At 37.6% G+C, this 27,821-nt stretch overlaps 1 protein-coding gene across 2 annotated transcripts; it reads right to left on the reverse strand.

Moving 5' to 3' along the window:
- Positions 1–3,636: 3,636 nt before the first annotated feature.
- On the reverse strand, positions 3,637–26,913 carry YIPF6 (Yip1 domain family member 6). Of its 2 annotated transcripts, XM_072816699.1 has the most exons (8): positions 26,560–26,913; positions 26,014–26,120; positions 18,200–18,328; positions 16,924–17,002; positions 13,553–13,595; positions 10,922–11,047; positions 10,154–10,311; positions 3,637–8,144 (listed from the first exon to the last, which is right to left on the reverse strand). In XM_072816699.1, exons 1-8 carry the CDS (start codon positions 26,648–26,650, stop codon positions 8,026–8,028), a joined length of 852 nt encoding a protein of 283 aa, XP_072672800.1. In that variant the 5' UTR covers positions 26,651–26,913; the 3' UTR covers positions 3,637–8,025. The 2 variants fall into 2 exon arrangements, with proteins under 2 accessions (XP_072672800.1, XP_072672801.1); XM_072816700.1 differs by lacking the exon at positions 26,014–26,120 and having other exon boundaries at positions 26,594–26,895.
- Positions 26,914–27,821: the final 908 nt, after the last annotated feature.

Here is a 27,821-nt window from a genome sequence, read left to right on the forward strand (position 1 = left end):
CTGCTAGTTGGAATTACTGCATGGGCATGATAGATATAAATTTGGTCTGCCAAGATCCATGTGCTGGTTGTTGCAAGCTTCTCCTTTCTCCATCGATTCAGAGTGGTTGAGTCCCATAAATTTTCCTACAGTCCCCATGGTGTGATATCAGAGCAGGGGCTCCTGCACAGCAACCCAAATGCTGGAGGGGCTTGTTGTAACCCCTGGGCTATCTTGTCCCACTGGAGGAACCAGAAGCTTAAGGAAGACCTCTCCACATAGTGGTGTGCTGGCCTGAGGGAAGATCAATGACATCAACATGTAGGTACTCCTTTTGCCCTTCTAATTCCATCTGTCTTCATCTCTATGGTACAGGGGGATGCTTCAGCCTCACCCCTATGTTCTAGGATTCTCACTGATGTCTTGTTCTTGAATAGTTGTTAGTTGCTCTTCTTGTGAGGGGGAGCAAAGTCAGGAGTAACCTATGCCACTATCTTGGTGATATCATTACCCTGAGGCATTTTTGAATCCTCAATATCTAGCATAATGTAATAGGTCAACCAGCTTGTTGAATGTGTGAACACTTAATTACCCATATATCTAATCATTCATTCTTCCCTTTTGCCTCACAATAGATTTCTTTACTTTCTCCAAAGCTACATCTATCAGCTCTATTCAGAATCAGTCCTTTTCATCTCCTTTGGGTAGTTACTCCCTTAATAAGCCCTTTTCCTTGGAGCCTGTCACTGTTTCTCATTAGTCTCTTCTTTTTCCACTGTTACATATACACATATCTACGGACCTATGTGCATTTTGGTGGATTTTTTGATTAGGTTATGGCCCTTTCATCTACTCTACTGTGTAAAGTTACATAAAGAGCAGTGGACTGGAAATGAAAAACGGTTTTACTTTTGTTCCTTCCAATAGTGTTGGGTAAGTGACCTTTCCTTCAGGCCCTCAGCTTCTCATTTTGTAAAATGAGCAAATGGAATTAACTACCTCTAGAATTCCTTTCATCTCTAATGTTCTGTGCCTGATATGACTTTACAAATAAGAAACCAATACTCAGTGCTTCCATCTCCTAATAACCTTGAAAACATAAAAAAAATTGTAAAGAATGGCTTTTGTATCCAGTTATTTACTGCCACATACCAAACCATTCAAAATTCAGTAGATTAAAACAATAAGCATTGATTTAGTTCTCAAGTCTGCAGATTGGCAACTTAGGTTGGGTACAGCTGGAAAGTTCTAGTCTTAGAGGGCTCATTCATTTGTTTGATAGTCAGTTGGTGTTGGGCTAACCTAGAATGGCTATGGCCGGGATGACCAGGCTATGTTCCATATGTTCAGCAGCCTAACTCAGGCATGTTCTCACAGATATGGCCAACAAATGAGAGACAAATTCATTTGTCCCACAAAGCCTTAGGTATTCAGGATCAGAACTGGCACACTATTACTTTTGCCATATTTTATTAGGCAAAGCAAGCTACAAAGATCACCTAGAAAGAAGGGGTGAATAGGTTCCACCTTTTACTGAGAGAAACTCCAAAGTCACATGGCAAAGGGCAGGGATTCAGAGAGGGGTAAAAATAGTGGGACACTAATGCAATCAATTTACCACAGCTTTCTAGTCAAATATATTTTCTCAATCCTTACTCTCATCATGCCTCCATACTCAGCATGTAATACCTATTTACTGCCTACTTTTCTTTTAACTAATTCAACACATTTCCTGAACACCTACTTCGTGCAAGGCACTCATTCTTAGGCTTTCAGAGTATAAAACTTTCTGTAAGGGTAGCAGAGCATAACAGAAAGTGCATAGGTTTTGTGTTAAGACAGAACTGTGTGTTCACATTCCACCTTTGTCACTTACTGAATCCAAACTGCTTCCTTCTCTGTAAAAATGAAGGAAACTACCTCAGAAGGTTAATGTAAGATAAAGGTAGCACGTAGAAAACCACAGCACATAAGTAAATTTCATTCCTTCCTTCTCATCTTAGATTCTTATTCAGTCCTGCCCTTTAGCAACTACACTTGTCAACAAGACTGAAACAATACATTATCTCAACATGCACTTCATCTGCAAGCTCAAATTTTTATTTCTAGCTATTATTTTTACTACACTTCAGACTCATATTTCCAGTTGTCTTTAAGATATGGCCACTTTGATAGCCAAACTCAGCACCTTCCTAACCATTCTCAGAAACACACCATTCTTCCAGGCCTGTAATTAAAAACATATCGACACTCCTTTCTTCTTTCTACCGTATTCACAATCTGATTTTTCAACATGTCCTTATTTATTCCCTTAAAGTAACTTTCATCAAAATATTCCCCTGTCCCAGAACATTTGAAAACATCCTTTTTCCTACCACAGTGAGAGCTACTCACAATTTCCTACTTTTCAATATCTACCCTCAAAAATGTGGTCTCATCTTATCCAGCCAATTTTATTTCCCAAAGTCAGTTGAATTCACTTCAGTATGTGAGCTATCAATAGAAAAGGATCAACATTAACATGAAGAACAACTTTCCAATTGTGTTCTTGAGACTGGCTAACGCAAGGCATATTACTTCACTTGTCTGAGCCTATTTTTTTTTTTTAATTTTTTTTTTTTATGATAGTCACACACAGAGAGAGAGAGAGAGAGAGAGAGAGGCAGAGACACAGGCAGAGGGAGAAACAGGCTCCATGCACCGGGAGCCCGACGTGGGATTTGATCCCGGGTCTCCAGGATCACGCCCTGGGCCAAAGGCAGGCGCCAAACCGCTGCGCCACCCAGGGATCCCTCTGAGCCTATTTTTTTAGCTTAAAGCTTAGTTTTACCTATCTTGCAGAGTGAAATAAAATAAAGGCAACTAGAAAATATTCACAAAGCATTGTGACTATGTACAGGACAATGTGACATACTTGCACATGTGCACACAGATGGCTTTAGACTTGCCTGCTCCCCTCACCTTTGTTCGTAAGTATTCTCTACCATCTGGAATGCCCCTTTCTCCTCTTGGATGATACGAATTCTTCCCATACTTCAAAGGCTGTCTCCTGTACTTACTGACCATTCTGAGGTCTTATGTGGTACCAAAAATAAGAACCACAATGCATTTCAACTATTAGTGTGTAGGGATGGTGAGGAATTTGGTTTCTCCAAGTAGATCATAAACTGAAGGCAGAAATTAGTATAGTCCCCAGCAGATGGGTGAAAACCCAGTTTCCCCACCATATTATTAAGCTACCTGATTGATGTAGCTTATTTTAAGTGGGTAGGTAGGATTTTAGTTTGCCAAAGAACTAATATAGAAGACTATGGAGTCATAAAACCTGAGTTTGAACCCTCGTTGCACCACTTATTGTATTTTGGGCAATTTATTTAACCTCCCCAATTTTCCAGGCTCCAAAACTTTGAGATAATACCACCAACTTCAAAAGGCTGCTTTGATTAGAGGAGATACTGTTTATAAAGTAGCTAACATAACAGTATATATTATTTGCTCAGTGAATGTGATTTCCCTTTCTAACTTGCTGCCTGTACAGGATTGTGTAGGATTGTCTACACAGCATTCGAAATTGTCTGGTGACAATATATCACATCAGAAAACAGTATGCAGCAAATATCTGTGTCTTTCAGCTCAAGAATAGGAACATACAAAATCCCCGTTTCCAGTGTTTTTATTTGCACATTTAACATTCACAAATCATTTTACAGATTTATTCTTTCCACAGGTTCATTATTTACAGGAAAGATCAGGATTACAATAGAGTACTGAAGAGGACCAAGAAATTACCAGCAGTGATGGCATAGAGTACAATGGCTCTGAAATAAACAGGACAGAGTGAACAAGAGCAGCGTGTGGTCACTTCCTACCAGCGGAACCACCGACTTCATTAAGGCAAAGCCCTTACTCTCATATTTACCCCATCTAATCTAACCCAAGTAAAAAAGGATTTTATTCTCACACTATTGCTCTACGAGGTCTTAGAAATATAACTGAAATTATAAGTGACTAGATGCATCCCCTGACTAGAAACATCTGAATAAACAGGTTAAATTTTGATGCATTAACCATCCCTCTGGGAGAATTAAAATGAAAGAGGCAGAAGTCACTTGATTCTTAAGACTGGGAAAAAGGCAAGGTGTGTGTGTGTGTGTGTGTGTGTGTGTGTGTGTTGGGTGGAGGATAAGGAGAGAAAAGGGGCTCAAGGTGGGGGAGGACAGCAAACCTAACTCTTTCATATACAACTGCTCTTGTGTTTTTTTTTCACATGCTAATATACTGTTCTATTACTCAGGTTAAAAAAAGAGAGAGAGACTTATCTATCTCCAGTCAATTCGTAGGGTGTAATCGTAATGACAGGAGTGTACTCTGGGAAAGGGGTACATTCATTTAATGAACATAGCAATGTAATTCAGAACTGTGTCCTACTCCCATCTACAGTGTTTTCCTATTTTAAATCAATTTACTGTGTGACCTTGGGCAATTTACTTACCCTTTCTGTGACTCAATTTTCTACTTGTAAAATGAGAATTGTAGCACTTTATATTAAGGATTAGAAGAGATACATAAAAAGCACATAAGAATAGTGCCTGGCCAAATCAATAGAGACAGAAAGAAGATTGGTGGTTGCCAGAGGCTGAGAGAAGGGGGAAAGGAAATGATGCTACTGGATATGGGATTTTATTGTGATGTGATAATGTTCTAAAATGAGATAGTAGTGAAAATTACACAATTATGTGAATATACTGAAAAATCACTTAATTGTATGTCACTTTAAAAAGGTGAATTTAAAAAAAAAAAGGTGAATTTTATGGTAAAGTATGTCTCAGTAAAGCTGTTATAAAAATTCCTAAAAAAATAGAATATTGCCTGGCACAATATAAGTGCCCAATAAGTGTTAGCCATTATTAGTAGTAATATTATTGTCATTATTATTAGTTGGCCATCCTATGGCCTGAGTAAATCCCTAAAAATTCTTTATTTTCAATAAAAGCCCACAGAATCTAGAAAAGTACTTCTAATTTACATACATGAATTAACATTCATACATTTATTTCTATCCAAATTGTCTCAGAAATTAACAGTCTAATTAAGAATAACAATTTCAGTATTTTACTCCAGAATAAAGCCACTCATGCAACGGATGTCTGATCATATCATTACGGTATTTAGATAAATTTAATGACTTGATGTCACCCAAGGATTTAAAATGACAAAAGATTTTCATTTTCATCTTCAGGAATAAACAGGAACTCCAGGTACAATAAGTAGTTAGATTATAAGAAGTATACAATTAAATCTTCAAATACAGTCTTGCTAGCCTTCTAATCACATCTGGGAGATAGTTATAAAAAGACAATATAGTAAACAGTAAAATGCTGACCGGTCCTATGTCCTGTGTCAAGCCCCCCTTGAGCAACAACAGAAAAACCCCATCATAATTAAAAAGATCCAATTTAACTCGAGTAATAAGATTCCTACCAGGCAAATGACTTGACAATTAATGGTTGACATTTAAGACTACACTGCACATTTAAGAATGTCTGCATCAGTTGAGTTTTTATAATCTGAATAACAATTACATCCAGTCTTCACCTTTCCTATTGCTAAAGAATGTGACAATGGAGGCTCAAACTCAGAAGTTTGAGCAGCAAATGATAAGCCATGACAGTAGTGATGCACCACATTTGGACATGATGCTCACACACTTGAGTTTCATCTAAAGCATGAAACTTCCCAATTCCTGGGACAGGGTTTCCTTTGTTAAAATCCCCTTCTCTTCTAGTCTTTATTCTATAATTAGCCATGTGCCTTTGCAGCAAACCAGGGAAAGTTGTGTTGAGGGTTACAACTTCCAGAAAATCAGGTCTTCTGCCACAGAAGACCTTTTTTGCATATATTAAAAAATAATCATTTATACCATAAAACTGACCATTCATTTTCAGAAAGATAATCTCCATTTAACGCATCTTTATTTAAATGAAATGAAACCATTCCTTAAGTCACCCGAGAGCAACAATTAATTGCCTTAACACCCAATATAATAACCCCTCCCCCCACCCACATAACTCCCACCCCAGTTGTAGCCTTAAAAATTTCTGACCAAAATATTTAGCCTGAGTAAAATTCAGTAGGCAATTCCCTTTTGAGAAACACAATCATTTCTTTAATTTTACACTATAACCATCGGGACAGATTATGAAAAACTTTGGAAGAGAGATGTTTTTAATATGTTAGGAAAATTTAGGCAATCGAAATGGATGACAACTTAAGGACCAATTTCAAAATCAGAACCAGTTTCAAAATATTGTCTTTACCAATTCAAGACTGGAAAATTGGCTTTGTGCTCACCAGGTTTATTTTAAAATTTAGAAGGGAAATTGAAATAAATACAAATACATAACCAAAACCTTTGGAATGCTGGGACAGAGGGGACCAACTTTGTAATGCTTAGTAATTTAGTATCACGCCAAGAACCCATTTGTCCTAGTGGTGTTCTTGGTTAATTTGGGAATGGAGAAAATATGTTTTTAAATTATATATCTATGGGTAGATAGTCTCTAGATACAAAATGAATAAATATTTAGATTCCATGATAAAGAAAAACTGTGGAATAAATTCCTATCTTGATAAGTAACTGTATATACAATGAATGTTCTCTGCCTGACTCCTAATCTTTTGATTATTAAGATTTCTTCCATCTGCAATTTATAGAAGGCAGTAGCTCGTATTACCTTAAAGGAGCCCTGTTTAGCTTAGAATCAGCCTTTTCAGATAATCAGCTCCCCAAAAAGCTTTCACACTTATGTATATAAATAGCTGAGAACACAAGTAGGTGCACATGTGCAAAAAAAGGTACTTGTCTAAAAAAAGAGCTAAGTAGCTTTATGAATAAAGTCTAATAGCAAGAAAATAAATTACTATTCCCCAACCCAAAAAGCACACGTAATGAAAAAACTGCTAAGCCCACTATGAAAAGGTGGCAGCTGTAAATCCATGTCATCCTGTCATGCTCTAAGCATCTAGTTGTTCTGTGAACCGGCCACCAGAACACTAAAGCCCTCCATGTTCACATGGTTAAATGCAGGCTTCTGATTTGGCTTTACTTTGTAGTTAGAAGCCAAACTACACAGAATAATGAAGAATTCCTTAGAGCTATGCTGTATCCAAAACTGCCTCATTCTACCCTTAAGAAGAAGGAAGTGCCCAAATGATAATATGCGTTAAGGACCTACCAATCTAATTTTCTGAGGTCTTCCACTTGATAAGTTCAATTGCTGGTCCACTGAGAGCTTTAATGAAAGGAAAATTACATACTGACTGCTAACAGCTTGTATATTCAGAGCTAGGGAGTAAGATTAAAAACTGGAGTGTCATTGAAGTGCTGTGAATAAGCATGGCGGAAAGGGGACTATATAGAAACACTAAAGAAGTGGATTCTCTAGAAGTCCTTTGCTTTTTCAAAAAGCAACATGTGCAGAATTTTCTCTAGTCAAAATCTGAATACCAGCAAACGCATGTTTTCTCCTCCCCAATTATGAACCCCCTTCCCAATCTCAGCCATTATCTTTTAAGCCTACGAAAGAAATAAAACAAAATGGATAGACTACCCATTCTTATTTATGAAAAGACAGGCATATTCTAATAGTCATAAGGCAATGTGTTTAAGAGCTGCACCTGAACTGGTAATCTCAAAACTGAAAATACAGTTGCTAATTCCACTCAACTTGCAGAATGTATCTATGTGCTTCCCAAATCATTGGTTGTCACTCAAATGGGCCACAGTGACCCTATCATGCCTTAATGCAGCACTATACTGCATATGCTATGTATTTTAAAGAAATAACATCAAGAGGCAAAGGACAGCCTTTCAAACATCGGTTCCTTATATAAGCAATGGTGGTACTTTAAGGTTCCCTTTTAATCTCCTCACATACCAAATACCTCCAAAATTAGACAAAAGAGGGCCAGAGGGAAAGTTCCATGGTGAGCTGTATCTTTCAGATGAGCTTTCAATTCACTGGTTTTTAATCTGCATTTCCTGATTTACTGAGGAGTGAAGGTGAGAATCATCCAACTGATGACAAAATAGAACAAGAAAACGGGATAAATGGCCAGGGCTTTCCGGTTTGGAGGCTGGCTATCAGCAAGAAAAGCTGTAGAGGCTAAACAAAACAAAACAAAATGGAATCTTTAATAAATAAGATTGTTACAAGCACTAATATTTACTACATTTTAATGTGCTCGGCATAGTCTGGAACACAGAATTATACTAAAAGTTCAGTTATATTTGTGCTCTTCAGAGAAAAAGGCATTAGCATAGTTTTCTAGATAGTTGAGAGCTACTTGTTTCCAATATGAACCTTTGAAAGTTTTCAACCATTTCACATGAAAATCCTTCTAAAAGGGGCTTCCTACCCTTTTCTGAAAAGTTACTAACCTGAATGTGCTGAGAAAGATGTAGAAGATATATAAGGCAAGTTGTTCCTATGGCAAATGGCCTCCTACTGCTGTGCTTTTAGAGTAATTGTTCTCATTATTAAGTTATCAGCTATTTTAGATGCCATCCAGGAAATGAGACTCATCTACTCATCAGTGGTCACCATTTACAGGCAATCTTTCCTGAACAACCATCTCATATCCTGCCACCCCAGGCAGAACTGCCCACTTACCTCCTCCGTGTCCCTACCATATCCTGCATGGACTTCCATCTCCCACCTGGGATGCCTATTGCCTTTAAGTGTTTACCTGTCTGGCTGCTCCATTAAGTTACAAACTCTGAGGACAGAGACCATGCCTAGTACAATGCCTGATACATAGTTTGTGCTTAAGAAATATCTGCTGAAATTAAAAAGAAAAATGGAATGCTTATAGGTGACACTCTCTCTCTCTCTTCTAAGATTCTACTTTCCAAACTGCTGAGCCTGGGCACTGGATATTTAGAACTACAAGTATGGTAAATTATCAGACTCTAAGTAAGGGATTGAGGGGTTGTCCCATGGGTAAAGCATTTGAGCTTAACACAGTCTTTGTAATGTCAATTCTGGCATTCTCAGACCTTATTTTTATATTACTTCTTGGATTTTAACCATGTTCCAGAGCAAAGATATGATAATGCACTTAAAAATATTAGGCAGCCTTTCTATCCCATGAAACAAGAAACTGTGAACAGTTCTAGTTGAAGGTAGAATTCTAAGAGAATTTTAGGAATGCAACAACAATAAGCACACAGCATTCACTGCTGCTGCTATGGGCGCTTCCTAACCTTTGGCAGAATTTTCTACTGAAGCAGAAAGGTACTATATAATGATTCCTAAAAGCCTATATTGGGAGGTGGTATAATACAGTTCTAAACAGATCTGTAAAAAAAAAAAATAAAAAAAAAAAAATAAACAGATCTGTAAATGAGATATGCTTGGGTTTGAAACTCAATCCCCCTATTCACTAGTTATGTGTCCTAGGGCAAGTTGCTTAATCTCATTGGGTTTGTTTCTTATCTGTAAAAATGGGACTAATATACTAGTTTTTATTTCTTAGAGTTGTTGTGAGGGTTAAGTGAGATAATACATATAAAGCACTCACGATAGTTCTTGGTCTATAATAAGCAATCTGTAAATTCTGGCTACTATTCTTATCATGATTAATTTCTCAGGAAAAGACCCAAGCCATTTCTCACATCACCTATGCCTCCTATATGCTAGGATCTCAGCTAGGTCTGATATAATCTCCTTTCCCAACGCTATCCATTATTTAAGAATAAAAAAGAAAGGATATGGCTGTCCATCTCAGAAGTCCAGATATCCAACTCAGGTAAGACAGACATCATCCCTATCATTGCCTATGTAGAGAAGAGGGCTCTATGGATGACACTGGCAAGAATCAAAGCACTCACATATGAGTTAGGAATTACACTGCACCTCATCTGGTCTTCATCTCTAACTCATGTTTTTTCTTAAAATACTTTTTATTTATTTATTCATGAGAGACATAGAGAGAGAGGCAGAAACATAGGCAGAGGGAGAAGCAAGCTCCCCTGCTGGGAGCCCAATGCAGGACTCAATCCCAGGATCACGACCCGAGCCAAAGGTAGACACTCAACCACACTCAGATGCCCCTCTAACTCATGCTTTTACCTGCTTTGCTATATGTATTGTAGACACAAGTACGTCCTTACCTACTATAGACCAGGCAAACATCACAATCACAACAAAAAGTCGGACCATGAAGTTGACTGGTCCTGGCTCGGCCAAAAGCACCAACCGGCAAACCAGCATTGCCACTGTCAAGGGAAGTATACAGTAACCCAGCACACAGAGGCTCTGAAAAAAAGATCTAAAAAATAACATACATCCATAAAGATCTTAAATATAGTTGATCTGTATCATGATAGTTTCTCTATATAGATTTCTCTATATTGTGGTTTGTTTCTTTCCTCCACATATATAATACCTATATTCTAACATTGATTTTATGAGGCTAAACTTCTGTATTAAGCACATGCTTTAATTTTTCCTTCCCCATACTCTTCCTCCTTTCCTCTCAAACTCCTTTAGTGTCCATCATCTAGGATACCAGAGGATCTACTCAAATTCCTAGAGACTTCCTTCTCCCACTAAACCTCTAAAACAGTGGTTCTTAATCTTTTCTAGTTTAAAGACCTATTTGAGATTTTGTTGAAAGCTATGGACCAATTCTGCAAGACAGACATAATCTTTTAACACAAAAAAAGTCTCCATACAATTTCAGGAGCTGGAGAGAGCATATGAAGCTTATCAAAGGACCCTAGATAATTTAAGGAAAGTTAAACTAGGTTATCTTGTTCATTGGGTTTAAAAGAACTTTCTCTTTAGCCCTCATTTAAAATACCTAACTAGCCAGACTTTCCTAAAAATCTAAGATATGCTACATGGCAAGGGACAAAGTACATTTTAAGAATACTCACATGTTTCCTCCAAGAAGTTTTGAGTTGAGGGTGATGGTAACAGCACCAAACCAGACAATGACAAACACTTCTGCAAACTGGGGCCCTCCATCCTTTTCACTATCTACAGAGCTTCTTTGAAGCATTCTGTGACAAGGAAATGGCATGAGAATTACTTTATCTTTTATTTAGAGCAATAAAGTTAAGGCAAATTTTGAATCAGGGACCTGTCCTAAACTTTACCTGAAGATCTGTAATATGTAGGTTGTATGAAAGAAAGCAAAATACCAGAAGTATTTGGCAAGACTTCCTTATTTCCAATTCCAAATGCCTCAGGACTACAAGGGTCATTTCATTTGGCCTTGTTGGGATGTGTAAAAAAATTACTGAAGACCTTTATGGTTAAGCAGAGGTTATAAACTGAAGGGCCAAATGTGGCTCACAGACATGAGGTTGGACAAGACTTAAAATGGGTTTAAGTTCCAATGACAGTATTTTAAAATTGGGAGGTTTTACCTAAAAGTATGTATTTCTGGATTTTCTTTAAAAACCTGAAGAATTTCTAACACTGGGCCTACATTACTTTCCTACATGGCAACAATTGGGAGCAGCTGAATGACATAGCAGCAGGTTCCTTCACAAGGGGCTTCAGGTCACCAAATCACAATGTATATATTTAGGTTACTTCTCTAGGCCTTAGATACATTTGTATTTGTAGTCCTTTGGTTAAGGCTTTAGTTCTGACATTTATTATTTTAACTTCTTTAACTTTTACAGATTTTATTGACTTATTTAAGAGACAGAGAGCAGAGGGAGAGACAGAGCACAAGCAGGTGCAAGGGTGGGGTGTGTACAGGGAGAGGGAGAAACAGCCTGCCTACTGAGCAGGGAGCTCAATGTGGGTCAATCCCAGGATCCCGGGATCATGACCTGAGCCAAAGGCAGACACTTAACTGACTGGGCTACCCAGGTGCCCCTAATTCTGACATTTCAAAATGGAAACTGTTATAAACCTATTTAGTTGATTGTTTTGAATCAAAACATATAGAGGATTACTAAAAGACTTTGCTTTAAAATGTAGTAGTTGAACAGTCAGTTAAATATCCTCTCTTGGTCTAAGAAGTTTACAGACATAAACTGTTTTAAATTGTGGAGAGAACACTTGGGCTGAGTATAACTTTTTCCAGAAAAATAATAAGTAACACCAAGCTCACAACCTCTTTTTATTGCATAGTATAGAGGAGTCCCAAAGTAAGTCTTGTCCTACTATGCTGTTTGCCAGGACAGACTTGTGTATTCTCTAGTTGTACACAGTCCATTCCGAGTTCTGAGAATCCGATGCAAGGAATGCTGGCACACATCACTTGTTGTCTGGAATCTCTATTGCTTCTGCATGGTGTGATGGGAAAACATTAACAGGCCTCCAAGGCAGGAGATCCAGAAAGTGATCCTAGTTGTGTCACTAGGTGTATAAACTAGAGTATATCACTTGATGTCTTGGGACTCCGGTTTTCTTCTCTGCAAATAAATTAGGTTAAACTACATAATTTCTAATGTTAATCTTTTAAAACTAAAAAATGTATATACTCAGTGATTTTAATATAAACCTGCCTATCAAGGCACTGGAGTATTATCCTTGATGTGATTATTAAAGGCATAAGAAACAGCACTCTATGTTATTACCTAAATTACCACACATTTAATTTATATTAAAAATGGGTAGAGAAGACATTTAAAATTTTTTTGAATTTAGAATCATAAAAGGTCAAGCCTGGAAGGGTTCCTCAGCCATCTCCTTGTATAGATAATGGAAGAGGAGACCCACGGGGGTTAGGTGGGAAGAGATACATAATAACCACAGAAGAAGAGAATGGGCGGTCAAGAAAACCTGAGGTTGAATCCCAGGTCCACCACTATTTGTGTGATCTTGGTTCAGTCCTCAATCTCTTTGAACCTAAACTTGTTTGTCAAAATAATATTCTTTTTATGAGGACACAATAAAGAGAAGGTATTTAAAAGTTTTCTGTAAACTGGGAAAAATCATTATATACATTTTGGTTCTAAGTAGCCCAAAATCACTTTGCTGATAGGACAGTCAGGATGAGAACCCACAACTGAATCCTAATGCAGTATTTTTTCCACACTACCAATGGTTATATTCCCCTCTCCAATGGAACTTCGCTCTTCTGTCCTCTCCCTTTATGTACAATAATAAGGAAAGCCTAACACTTTGAAACATGATCTTGCTTTGAACTCTACCACTTCTACTCTAATTTATTCTCATTCATATTATTATTAGGATTTTAAAAGAATTATGTCTGCAAATCAACAGTGCTTAAACCTATAGATATTTAATTAATTTAATGATGGGGAGGTGCATGAGAGTAAACAAATGTCAGTTCAAAAGAAATGGCTAAAACAGGCTAAGAAGTTATTGGCAAACAGAGAGGAGCATAGTTTTCACATCTTTAATTCCATCACTCTTTGAATTGATGTGGAAACCTATTTGACTTTTTAGAATTAAATCATAAGGAGTACAATATGTCATAGAAGTCCTACATGAAATAATCAAAATTTCCCTCAGTTTTGAAACTCCACACAAAAAAGTATAGTCTATCTCAAATGACAAAGGAAGGAGATGCAAGTACTCACAATGCCAGTGTCACACAAAGGATCAAAGGGCCCCATAAGTCCCCTACAAAGCAAGAAAAGACAGAAGACTGTTAAGAAACAACCAGGTAGTATTTTCTATCTTTATTCCAGTACCTACCTCTTCCACTCTTGGAATTCAGATATCTACCTTTCTGCCTGCCCAAGTGTTCCCACCTCTCCTACTCCTCTTCCTGTCCTCCCTGGTCCCCGATTCTGAATGTCCTTCTTCATAGATCCTTTCAATTTTGTTGCCTTCATATCCCATAACTCATCCCTCTTCTATCTACTAAGCCACATTCCAGTATGCTATAAAGACCAATGAGTCAGGAGTCAAAATACTTAGGTACCCCCCCTCAGAAAGACTAGAGCCAAGTCACTCAACCAAAGTGAGACTCCACTAGACAAGGCAAGTATAATCAGGCTCACATCAAGAATATGAGAAATGAATTTGAGAAGGAAATGACTTCCCCAAGTTTATATAAATAGGTGTGGAGGTGGGACCAGAACCTTGGTCTTCTGATTCCTACTTCTAGTTTCTTTCTATTCTGCAATACTGCTTCTCTTTTATAATCCTTACTTTGAACTAGTATGGGAATTGCTGTTCTTTAAGGTGAAAAAACAGGCCAATATCAGTAATTTCATAAGGTTAAACCCTAGCAAATAACATGAAAGCTTTCTGAAAAGTATAAAAGGCTCTGCCAATATCAGGTCTAAGCACAGTGGTTCTCAATTAATAGCTGTTAGGTAAATTAATCAGCCAACAGTTTAGTAACATACAGCTTACAGCAAAATTACCTTCCTCGACTAATATGAAAAAAAGACATATACCATTTCTAACTTTACCCTCATATGTACATAATTTTAAAGAAGTATGCATATGTTCATACTTAAATATGTTTCACATTATATACATCATTTTGATGCTACAGTGGAAAGTTTGGAAAAGATATAAAGAAAAATCATAATCCTACCACTCTGATAAAATATTGTTTTTCTTGTTCAATTTTTGAGCTTATCAACTAAAAAAGTGAATTCAAGTACAACTGACATTAATACACTGACTTTTAAAAAATACACTGCAGTTTTTTTAATTCATAAAAAATCTATAACAGTATTTTAAAACTTTCCTTATTATATATATAATTAATTATATATAATAATCTATATATACATATATGTATATGTCTATATATAAAACACAAATTTTACCATTTTAGTCACTTTTAAGTGTACAGGTTTGAGTACATTCATTGTTGTACAACCTTCATATCATCCATCTCCAGAACTTTTTCATCTTCTCAAACTAAAACTACAACCCATGAAATAATAACTCCCATTCCCAACTTAGCCTCTGGCAATCATCATTTTACTATCAATTCAACTACTTTAGGGACCTAATATAAGTGAAAAAATATATGTCCTTTTGTGACTCGCTTATTTTAGCTTAGCATAATGTCTTCACAGCTCATCCATGTTGCAGCATAGGTCAGAATTTCCCTCCTTTTTAAAGCTGAGTCATATTCCATCAGTATATGGTATGTCATGGTATATATACCACAATTTATCTATCCATCTATCTGTTGATGGACATTTGAAATTGTTTTCACTTTTTGGCTATTGTGAAAAATGCTGCTATGAACAAGAGTGTATAAATAACTGTTTGAGTTTCTGCTTTCAGTTTTTGGGTATAAACCCAGAAGTGGAATTGCTGGATCATATAGTAATTCTATGCTTAATTTTCTGAGGAACCACCATGCTGTTTAGCACAGAGCTGCACCACTTTACATTCCCACTAACAATGCACAAAGGTTCCAATTTCTCCACATCCTTACCAGTGCTTGTTATTTTCTGTTTCTTTGATAATGGCCATCCTACTGGGTGTGAAGTGATATTGCATTGTGTTTTTTAAAATTTATTTTAAGTCATGAACTCTTTTCCTTGCCACTTTGCCGAGCGCTATGCTAACAGGGCAGAGTAGAAGAGCAAATTTGGGCAATGACTGACTTAACTTTTGTGCCAGCCTGTCTATCTATCCCCACAAGGTCTGGGAATGGACCATAACATATGACATAGCTAATGATCATCACTAATCAGCAAAATAACACACAGGTTCTGCATTGCCACTGAAGCAACCTTGCTTAGGACTGAGCCATGGCAGCAGTTGAAAGGATATCTTTACATCTGAGATAGCAGTGGTAAAATGGAAAGGGCAATGAACTAGAAAATTGGGTTCTAATTCTGCCTGTGTCTTCTTGACTACAATCAGCTTCTCTGAGACTCGTATTCTTCGTCTGTAAAACAGGAGCAGTAACTCCTACTTCATAAGGTTGTTGTAAGGATTAAAAAAGATGTGTGTGTATAGAGGAAGATCAAGGCACTAGAATAATAGCTACCATTTATGGAGTGCCTACTAAATGTCAGATGCTGTGCGAGGTAGTTGGTAGCCATTATCTCTAATTTTCATCAGCACATACACATTATCTCCCCTTTAACAGAGGAAGAAACTTGAGCCTCAAAAAAGTTAACTGTCTTATCCAAGATCACATAGGTAGTGACAGAACCACTATTCAAGCACAGATCTGTCCATCCTATTTCCACTACATACCAGCAGCAGCAAATCATGTAAGCTCCAACCCACAGTGTATTATGTTGAACAAGATTCTGATGCTGCATCCAGTCTCCACAAATGGATGGCACATGTGCCACGTATTTGAAATCCCTACATGATAGCTGAGATGCTGCCAAAATAGAAGGTATACTCATGTACAACCCGATTGTTACTATTCTGAAACAACTGATTCAATTTTTCTGATAAAGGGTACTATGAAAACAAAAATAAAAGGTCTAGCAATTTTAATAATAAATTCTAAATAAGAACATAATTCATTGCAAACAGTTTTGATAGACCTCTTGAACAAAAAAAAATCAGTCATCAGACTAAGAGTTCTACAAATAGAAATGTCAATAAGGATACTATTAATTTGTTAATCCTTAATGGGTATTAGCTGTTATTCTAATTTAACATTCAAACATTTTGCCTTTCCCTTCTAAATTATCAGCTCTTTAGTTGAATAAAGTCCCTATGTGTTTGCAGCTTCCAGAAATATTTTTTGCAGTGGCTATTATAGCAGGTGAGGATATACAGACTATATTTATTGATGAAGACAGTATATCAAGCAAAATCTTCCCAATCTTTGAAATTCCATTCTAAATGTTTAAGTTCTTCCAAAATGTTTATTTGCATATTATTTATATATTTTCTCATTCTGCAAAATGTCAGGTTTTTTTTATCATAGATATTTAGCTATATAAAGTACTGATGATAAGGTACAGTGAAAAACAGCAAATCCTCAAAAAACTCATATACTTACAATCTCTCAAAAGAGTATTACTTTTTCTTGGGTACAAAACATGCATGAACTTTTTCCCAACAGCTTTTAGATCACGCATCTGAAAGATATAAACAACTTGCATTATCATGACCAAAGTTACCAAGTAGTCCCCTCAATTAATTTGCTAAAATTTCTTTTATTTTAACCACCTGGGAGTCCTTCATTGAATTTGGGAACTACAATTCCAGTTTAACTCCTTCACTACACAAGCAGACCAGAAAGGCAGGGTGTTTCTATTAACTTTTTTATTAACTCCGTAAGCCAACATTTAACTCTTTACCACATCCAGCATTCTGTTTTAATTTTAAAGCTCTGTAAAAGAGAAATATAGCTGTCCCAATATGTTACTCAAAGAACCTAAAATGATAGATCTACTAAAATCTACTCTGCAAAACATGGCATCTGACTTTCAGTTCATAACTGATGAAGTCCAAGGGCCATAAATTAGCCTGCTCCATTATACACAATATAAAACAAACTAATTTCCAACATTCCCAGATTAACTGATAAAAGAATCCTAGAAGCCAGATTTTAAAAAATCAAGACATGTGAGGGGACCCTGGGTAGCTCAGTGGGTTAAACATATGCCTTCAGCTCAGGTAATGATCTCACAGTCTTGGGATGGGGCCCTGTGTCAGGCTCCCTGCTCAGTGCAGGTGGGGGGAATCTGCCTCTCCCTCTGCCCTTACTCCCTGCTCATGAATAAATAAAAATATCTTTAAAAAATCAACACATTTGAGGAAGAGTGTAGTAATACAAATATAACCTGTAAAAATATAGTTAATTCTGTCCTAATTTTTTTCACCTAGAAATTTCTTCACGTCATTAACAGTTCTTTGTAAATACATTTTTAATGGTTGTTTAGTATTCCACTACATAGATGTAACATAATTTACTTAACTGATAACTTCTCTGCTGTTCAATTTCCCTTTACTATAAGGACTGCTATAATAAATATCTTTGTATATTCATATTTTTCTGTATTTTGAAAAACATTTTTAAAAAAAATTTCTGTATACTCTATGTGGAGAATTATCAGCTAAAAATATTTGAAAATTGTAAAATTCTTAATACTCATTATAGCCAAACTGCTGTCCAAGAAGGTTGTACCAAATTGTTCTCTAGGGGAAAATCTTAAATTTCAATAAATAAGATTTACTGAAAATCAGTGAACCAAACAAAAATAATTACAAAGTGCTAGAGTTATTTAGTCCCATGCTACTGAACAGGAGTTCTATCAGCTAGTCTTACTTACAATGGTATTCTGAACAGATTCATTTAATGTGGAGCTGTCAAATTCCTGAATTTGAGATCTCATAGGAATGGTGATTTCTCCTTCCACGGGGATGTCTTGAGAGATTGATATATCGGAAAGGCCTGCAAACTGAGAAGAGTTGGGGAAAAGAAATTAAAGCCTGTAATCAACTGCAGCATTCTTCAAAGACATCATTTTCTAGTGAGCAGGGACTATGTCTTTTTGTAGGGTTTTATACAGTTTTTTAAGTAAGGTATTAGTTTACCAGATGTTAAGCAATGTGGTCAACTAAAATTCTCAAATGTTTATTTCTTTTAACTTAAAGAAGGAGATGGCATATGATGAAAAAAGTTACAAAGTAAATGGCATAGATACTTTCTTGCTCTCAAATATTTGCTTTCTTTCAAGCATGCAGCCATCACAGGGCACAAGCTAACAAGATTGCAAAGCTATTTGAAAGTGACCTTTTGGCAATCACATCTTTACACAGCCACAATTCTGTAGCTCTTCAGCTCCTTGGTAGGCTCTGGTGGCCTCTGCTGGCTAGAAAGGAGTGTTATGTGAAGCCTGAAGGGCAACTGGGAAGAACAGGGAAATAGCAAAATAAATCTTGATCTCTACTCTTTTTACCAGGTTACTTGGCAAACCAGATCAAACAACATTTCCAAAGTGAATTATGAGATTGCAAGCTTATAAACTCTTATGTTCATCTGCCAAATTTTATTATTGTAACTAAAACGTTGAAATCTTCAAGTTCCTAAGAAAACAAAAGCAATCCCTTCTCATGGATTTTGGCCCAACAGGCACAATATTTAAATGGTAGCAGTTGCAGGTAAATAAAGTACAAGATTGTATGCTGCACAAATCATGGTGAATTTCTACAAAGATATGGAAAGTATAAAGTCAAATGATAATGTCAGAAATAAATGAACACAGTTTAACAGATGAATAATGCCTTTGACAGCTGTATCTGTAGATTCAACACAGCCAAAGAAAGAAATCAGTAATAGGCCAGTCAAAATTATCTGGACTAAAATAAAAAGAAAATTTTAGAAAGAAAAAAATCTATGTATCAAATCATTGTATACCTTAAACTTATACAGTATTATAATGCCAGTTATATCTCAATAAAACTAGAAAAACAAACAAAACCTAAAACAGAATAAGCATCCAAGAGCTGTAAGTCAATATCAAATAGTCTAATATAGATAGATAGATAGATAGATAGATAGATAGATAGATAGATAGATAGAAAAATATAATTGGAATCTCAGAAGAGAGAAAATGTATCTGAAAATATATTTGGATTTTTTATAATGGCTGAACACATTCCCAAAATAATGAAACATATCAAATGACAGACCCAAACCCAGAGAACCCCACTCAAGATAAACACCTAAAGACAAAACAAAATTAAAAATCCAAAACTTGGATACATTCAAACTACTGAAAACCAAAACTATAACCCTGAGGGTAGCTAGAGAAACAAAAGATGTTGTATTCAGAGGAACAGAGATAAATAACAGACATTTCACCCAAAACTACCCAAGCGAGAAGAAAATGGAAGCACCTTTAGAATGCTGCAAAAACAAAACAAAACAAAACAAAACAAAAAAACAACAACCCTGTAACCTATAATTCTAAATCCAGCAAAAGAAGCTATCAAAAATGAAGGCAAAATAAAGACTTTTTTTTAGACAAGCAAATGCTGAGGCATGCACTACAAGAAATGTTAAATAAAAATCTTCAGGAAGATGGTATTAGAAGGAAACTTTGATTTACACAGGAAAAGATCACCAGGAAGTGGTTAAAATGAAGATAAGTACAAAAAATATTTTTTCTTGTTTTAAATGATTCTAAAAGATGATTGCCGGGATCCCTGGGTGGCGCAGCGGTTTGGCGCCTGCCTTTGGCCCAGGGCGTGATCCTGAAGACCCGGGATCGAATCCCACGTCAGGCTCCCGGTGCATGGAGCCTGCTTCTCCCTCCCTCTGCCTGTGTCTCTGCCTCTCTCTCTCTCTCTCTGTGTGACTATTATAAATAAATAAAAATTAAAAAAATAAATAAAAGATGATTGCCTAAAGCAGGGGTCATGAAACGTTTTCTGTAAAGGACTCCAAAAGTAAGTGTTCTGGGCTTTGAGAGCCATGTAGATTCTGTTGCAACTACTCAACTCTACCACTGTAGCATGAAAGCAATCAAAGACAAGATATAAACAATGAATAAAACCTTATTTTTAAAAACAGGTAGTGAGTCAGATTTTAAATTATAAAAATATGACATTTGGGAGATGAATGGAAATTTGAACACTGACAAGATACTTGATACTAGGGAATATTTACTCAAGTCATGTTGCCTGAGATTTCTTTCAAAATAGTATAGTAGGGAAATGGATAGGGCTATAGAAGAAAGAAGATTGGCCATAAATTGATAAGTATTGAAAGTTAGGTACATGAGGGTATATTTTACCATACTTTTGTATGCCTCTGAAACTTTTCTTAATAAATAGTTAAAAAACAAACATTCCTAATTTTAGGGACCACCTAAGTTTTTTTTTTATTCTTGCTCCACCTCCAACCAAAAAGAACCTGAATGCAATCAAACCTCTGTATCTTAGAGTTTAAAGGAAATATGTGGATAGAGGAACATACTAAAAATACCACAAGGATACAATCAGCCAAATACAGAAAGTGAAGAATCCTACAAGACAAATCACTGAATTTAAACAAATAAATTACATTTAAAACAGGAGGACATTTATACACTAAGAGAAACTTAAGAGATTTATTATCCAAATGCATTTTGTTGAGTTTGTTTGGATCCTGTTTTGAACAAATTGTAAAAACACATCTTTTTAAAAAATTGTGAGATGATGAGCAGGGATTAGATGATATCTAGGAATTACTAGTTTTGTTATTGTGATAGCAAAGAAAATGTCCTTACCTGTTAGAGAAATACACTGATGTATTTACAGGAAAAGTGATATTTCTAGGATTTGCCTTAAAAGACTCAGAACAGATCATGAAAGGCAATGAAAGACCATTAAAGACTGAATGGAACTAAGGAAAAATAACAGGTCAATGCAATGTGAAATCCTGGAACATTAGTAGAAAACCTGATAAAATTCAAGTAAGATCTGTGATTTAGTTAATAGTATTGTGCCAATGTTAATTTACTGATTCTGATCATTGTACTGTGGTTATGCACAGTGTTAATATTAGAGGAAACTGGGGGAGGCATATGTAGGAAATCTCTGTTGCAACTTTTCGGTATGTATAAAATTAGTTAAAAATAAACAGGTTAAAAAATCATACTCCAGGGGCGCCTGGATGGCTCTCAGTGGATTGGGCATTCACCTTCAGCTCGGGTCATGGTCTTGGGGTGCTGGGATCGAATCCCACATCAGGCTCACTGCTTGGTGGCAAGTCTGCTTCTCCCTCTCCATCTTTGATCTCTCTGGCTCTCACTCTCTCTCAAATAAATAAATAGTATTTCCTGCTTCATCGAGTATTAGTTGACCATAGAGTTGAGGGCCCATTTCTGGTTACTCTATTCTGGTCCATTGATCTTTGTGTCTGTTTTTATGCCAGTACCACACGGTCTTGATACAGCTTTACAGTACAACCTGAAATCCAGCACTGTGATGCCCCCAGCTCTGGTTTTCTTTTTCAATATTCCCCTGGCTATTCGGGGTCCTTTCTGATGCCACACAAATCTTAAGATGATTTGTTCCAACTCTCTGAAGAAAGTCCATGGTATTTTGATAGGGATTGCATTAAGTGTGTAAATTGCCCTGGGTAGCATTGACATTTTCACACTATTAATTCTTCCAATCCATGAGCATGGAATATTTTTCCATCTCTTTGTGTCTGCCTCAATTTCTTTCAGAAGTGTTCTGTAGTTTTTAGGGTATAGATGCTTTACCTCCTTGGTGAGGTTTATTCCTAGGTATCTTATGCTTTTGGATGCAATTGTAAATAAATAAGTAAAAATGCTTAAAAAATTCATACTCCGAAGAAAAAGGAACCCTCATACACTGTTGGTGGGAATGCAAGCCAGTGCAGCCACAGTGAAAAGCAGTATGGAGGTTCCTAAAAAATTAAAAATAGAATCACCATAGGATCCAGTAATTCCACTACTGGGTATTTACCTAAAGAAAATGAAAACACTGACTTGATGGGACACCTGGGTGGCTCAGTGGTTGAGCATCTGCCTTTGGCTCAGGGCGTGATCCCAGGATCTGGGATCAAATCCCACATCTGGCTCCCTGTGGGGAGCCTGCTTCTTCCTCTGCCTATGTCTCTGCCTCTCTCTCTATGTCTCTCATGAGTAAATAAATAAATCTTTTTTTTAAAAAAGAAAACACTAACTTGAAAAGATATATGCACCCCTAGGTTTATTGCAACATTATTTACAATAGCCTAGACATGGAAGCATACCAAGTGTCCATTGATAGATGAATGGATAAAGATGTGGTATATATACAATGGAATATGATTCAGCCATAAAAAAATGAGATCTTGCCATTTGCAGCAACATGGATGGATCCAGAGAGTAACTTAATGCTAAGTAAAAAAAGTCAGAGAAAGACATATATATTACTTCACTCATATTTAGGAAACAAAAACAAATGAATGACAAAAAAAAGAGACAAAAAAAAACCAGACTCTTAAAATATAGAGAACAAGATGGTTGCAAGATGGGAGGTTGGTTGTGGGGGGGGATAGGTGAAAAATATAAAGGGGATTAAGAGTACACTGACATGATGAGCACTGAGATGTGCATAGCATTGTTGAACCACTATGTTGTACACCTGAAACTATTATATCACTATATGTTAATTATACTTGAACTTAAAAAATAAATTAAAAATAGATTATAAATTTAAAAAAATCATACTCCAGAAAAAAATATGTGGTGGGGAGATGAAATAAGAATAGCAGAATTTTGGGATGCCTGGGTGGCTGAGTGGTAGAGTGTCTGCCTTTGGTTCAGGGCATGATCCTGGGGTCCTGGGATCGAGTCCCACATCGAGTTCCCTTTAGGAAGCCTGCTTCTCCCTCTGCCTATGTCTCTGCCTCTCTCTGTGTCTCTCATGAATAAATAGATAAAATCTTTAAAAAAAGAATAGCAGATTTTTGATAGGTACATAGGGTTCATTACACCACTCTTTATTTATATACTTAAAAGCTTCTGTAATACAATTTTCAAATACATCACTTCTTTGTTTCTGTCATTCCCTCAAACTACTCTTGTCCCCTTCCTCTTTCCTGATCAAATTGCTCTGCACTTGCCCACTCTCTTAATCCTTTGTAATTTGGCACTGGACTTCCTACAACTTTACTGACATGGCTCTGTAACAGTGACCTCATAATGAAGAAATATAAGGATCCTTTCACCCTCTGAATATTCGTCAGCACTTTATATGTAAATCACCCCTTTTGAAACTGCATACTCTCACTACTATGACACTGACCTTTCAAACTCCAGGATTGCTGTTTCTTTTTTTTTTTTTTAAAGATTAAAAAAAATCTTTTCTGTTCAGGCATCAGTATCCTCCCATTTGTCTACAGCTTTGCTTTTCAAAATGTGGTATAGAGAACAATAGCAGCAGCAGCAGCACCTGGGAGCTTGTGAGAAATGCAGAATCTCAGGTCTCATCTGAGCTACCAAATCAGAATAAGATGATTGCTATGCACATTATAGTTTGAAAAACTGTGAGCCAAGATACATTCTCCCTAGCACTACAAACCCTCGAGGATCCTGCCTGTCTCAGATCTTTATGACTCCCACCACTGCTATCTATCTATAGTCCAGTTGGCAATCACTTGCTCCTAGAACTACGGTTTTGCTGGTCTAGATTCTAGACATTCCTCATGGGAAGTGTCCCTCAATTATGTTGTCAAATTCATGATTTTAAACCCTTCCTTCCTCAAAAATTTCCACTGGCTCCTCCGCCTATTAAACCTCCAACCTTAGTAGTCAATAAGAAGAAATAACACTTAGTGAATAATCATTATGCACCAGGCATTCTACCAAATGTTTTACATGTCTTAACTTATTTAATCCACCTAACAATCCTATGAACTAACTAATACTGTATCTTCAGTCTACAGATGGGGAAACTGAGGCATGGAGAGGTTAAATGATAGAACTTAGAATCAAACCTAGGCAATTTGACCCCCGTGCACAAATTCCTAACCACTGTTTCATACTGCCTCCCTAATTCAGTAGCCTTATTTTCTAAGGCTTACCTCCTAAAAGTTCCCGGTGCTTTAGCCAAAGTGATTTGCCTGTTGTCCTATAAATACATTAACACTTCCCAACCTCTGTACCTTCACCCATGAGAGGTTGTGTAGTATTAATACAAATAATCTGGATTTCAGAAGCAGACCTAGCTTCAAATTTTAGGCCTGGCCACTCACGGGTTCTAAGACCCTAGGGAAATCAAACTTCTCTGAGTCTCATCTTCTCATCTTCAAGTAAAACAGAGTTTAAAAGCCACATAACTGAAATGGTTGCTTTGAAGTCCCCAAAATATGCAGAGGGTGTCTAGTACAATCCTGGCACATAGCACATGCTCAATCATTGATAGCTCTTATGCCCACCTGAGATTTAGAATCCTACCCACCCTTTTGAGGCCCTCTCAAATATAACTTCTACTATATAGCTTGCTTTGTCACCCCAACTGGACATGATAGCATCTTCCTTTAAATTTTGTTAAGGTTTTTATTTTTATTTTTTTTATTTATGATAGTCACACACAGAGAGAGAGAGAGAGGCAGAGACATAGGCAGAGGGAGAAGCAGGCTCCATGCACCGGGAGCCCGACGTGGGATTCGATCCCGGGTCTCCAGGATCACGCCATGGGCCAAAGGCAGGCGCCAAACCGCTGCGCCACCCAGGGATCCCTGTTAAGGTTTTATGTGTAACTTTCTCTGATATACTACCTTATTTTAGCATTGTACATTTGTCATATTAGACTATAAGCATCATAAGAGCAACTCATTTGTATTCCCTAAAGCAGCTACCATAGTGCATTGCATATTGTGGGAGTTCAATAAATATCACTAAATAGAAGTGGATTGTACTGTTAAATAATGAATGGCTAAAACCACTAAAATTCATAAAAGAGAGGTGGAACAGGAACAGGAAACAGCTAAGCACCTGTAACTATGTCAACCATGCACTGTGTGTATACTATCTCATTAGTACCCTCATCAGTTCTGTGATGGGTTACTATCCCATTTTCCAAATGAGGAAACTGGGGTTGAGAGTGACTTCCTCAAGGTCACAATCATTCCATGAGAACTTAGACCCACTCATTCTCTTTCATTGCTGTATCCTCAGTGCCTAAAAAGAGTACCTGGAACATAGCCAATGCTCGATAAATATTTGTTGAGTGAATGCAGTGATAAACAATAGTGCTAGTAAGCAGAACCAGGATCAGAAGCAATTTCATCTGTTTCCCAGTCCAGTCCTCTGCTTTGTTAACTTGCCAATTTATTTAACACAGAGGAAAGGGAAGTACCATTTATTAAACAACTACTATAGAACTGAATACTGGGAAGAGGGATCTTAGGGCAGAATGTTGAATAATTATACTCCTCAGTTCATGATGCTGATTGTGGTCAACACTGTACCTAAATTATAGCATTTCACCTTCCTAAAAATTCTTTGAGGCAGGTATTTTTATATCCATTTTATAAACGAAGAAACACTCTTCATGAAATGATTTGCCTAAACTCTTAAGAGGAAGAGTGGGTGATTCCAGCCCAAGTAAGTTTAGCTCCAAAACCTGTGTTCTTAAATACCTGTCCAGACTTTGAGCTTGTATTTGCAATGGAAATCGTATCCCATGGTGACAGGAGCAAGGTTGCATCATGCAGAGCATAAGGTTCATGAAGAGCATTGCAACGAGCTGCAACAGGGAGGGCAGGGATTAAACCAAGACTACTGAGGTCACTGAACAAATCAATAATCAAGTTATAACGTCCTATGGGAAGCAATCTCATTAACCCAAGAATGCTGCTACTCCAAGAACTAGTACCATAACTTGATAACATGAAGGACAGGAGAAACAAAGATATTTAAGAAATCACCTAAAGCTCGGCATTTAACACAATGTACGGGACGAGGACCAGCCCTGAGAGTATGGGAAAGAAAAGCGAATAGGAGTTTCACAAGAAGGCGTGGAAGGAACGAGGAGGGCAGGGGGAAAGCGGTTAGCCCAAAGAGCAGGTGCAGTGTTGGAACGGGTTCTGGCATCGGGTATAGCGCGGGCCTAAGGGGAGGGGGAGTTCCGGCCTTCTCAGACCAGGAGCCCGTCACCCGACTTCCTTAAGGGCACTCTGCCTCACCCTCAGTCCCGTTTGTCGCAGAACCCAAGCTCACCAGCGGCCTGGGAGTTGTTGTCCCCGGGTCTCCAGAAGACTCTGCCGCTTTCGCCATCTTAGCCCTCCTTCTCCCGGGTCGCTCCCGTAGGCCTTTGCGGAACCCGAGACGTGGAAGCCGCAGCTGGTCAGCGCGTCATCGCGTGGCGGTCGCGTCACCAAAAGGCGCCTGGTAACAGCTGTTGGTCCCGTCACTTTGCTTTCCGTGTCTGGCCTCCGGTTGTCGGGGAAAGGTCCGAGTCGCCGCGCCTAGCTTGCTTCGCTTCGCTTCTTAGGAGCACGGGTCCGGTTAGACATGCTCCCCCTTTCCTAACCGCGGCGCTCAGATCGCTCCGCCGCTGCCCTCGCCCCCGCCTCTGTTTTCTTCAATCCGTCGCACCCACGCAGCTCAGGGCGGATCCCCAGGGCTAGCTAGCACCTCACGGAAAAAGCCTGCGGCTCCCCGGGCTGCCGAACAATTTCACGTTTCGTGCTCCTGAATAAAGAGATCAAACCCTCCTGACCGACCGCTCCCTCCACTGTCGCCCCTGCCTGGCTGATTCCTTGTGTCCCCCCACCCCAACCTCCACCAGCCGCTTTCCAATTCTCAACTTTTACAAACTAAATAAGCTTACTTTTCTCCCTCGCCCCCTTTGAGGAGTTGTGAAGCTAGCTTCTCTATATACATTGGCCAAATGTTAATCCCTCTACAACTTCCAAAATTGCTAATTGATTTGGAGCAAGTACTAAAAACGTTTAAGGTCTAAAAGAGGGTGGTATTCTAAGAATAACATAAAAAAAAAAAAACCAACCCTGCATGTCCTACTTTTCCCTACCTAAAAGGACATGCTCGGTGTTTTCCACTCCACTTTCCTTGGCCCCAGGTTAAAATGCAATCAGGCAATACATTCATTTTTGATGCAAGGAGTATTCAAGATACTGGCTGTCCTTTGAGGGAGTGAATATTAGGTTTCTGCTTTTAACAAACAGAGTAGGAATGGGTGTGTAATAAAGTGCCTTATATTTTTGGATAGGCAATCCAGAAAGAAATCAAGTCTTAAGTTTAAGAAAAAAGAATGTGGAATATGGTGGAATGAAATTCCCAAATAAGTGATGAGGCGTGCTTGTGTAGGGGGCTTGTTTTGTGGTTTGTTTTGTTTAAATATTCTCATAATTTTTTATATCAATCACATTTTCAGTACTTGCTCAGGTGCTGATGAGAGTGATATTAAAATTGAGGCTAGTAGATA

Source organism: Canis lupus, chromosome X (assembly GCF_048164855.1).
Source record: "Canis lupus baileyi chromosome X, mCanLup2.hap1, whole genome shotgun sequence".
NCBI lineage: Eukaryota > Metazoa > Chordata > Mammalia > Carnivora > Canidae > Canis > Canis lupus.

Bases quoted from the DNA above. Each gene is read 5' to 3' on its own strand.
- YIPF6 (XM_072816699.1), bottom strand. From the start codon at position 26,650: ATGGCGAAAGCGGCAGAGTCTTCTGGAGACCCGGGGACAACAACTCCC. The intron at 18,329-26,013 runs GTATTTAAGAAC...AACTCTTCTCAG, and splicing joins CAAGCTCAAAGTCTGGACAG to TTTGCAGGCCTTTCCGATAT. The intron at 17,003-18,199 runs GTAAGTAAGACT...TATATCTTTCAG, and splicing joins AATCTGTTCAGAATACCATT to ATGCGTGATCTAAAAGCTGT.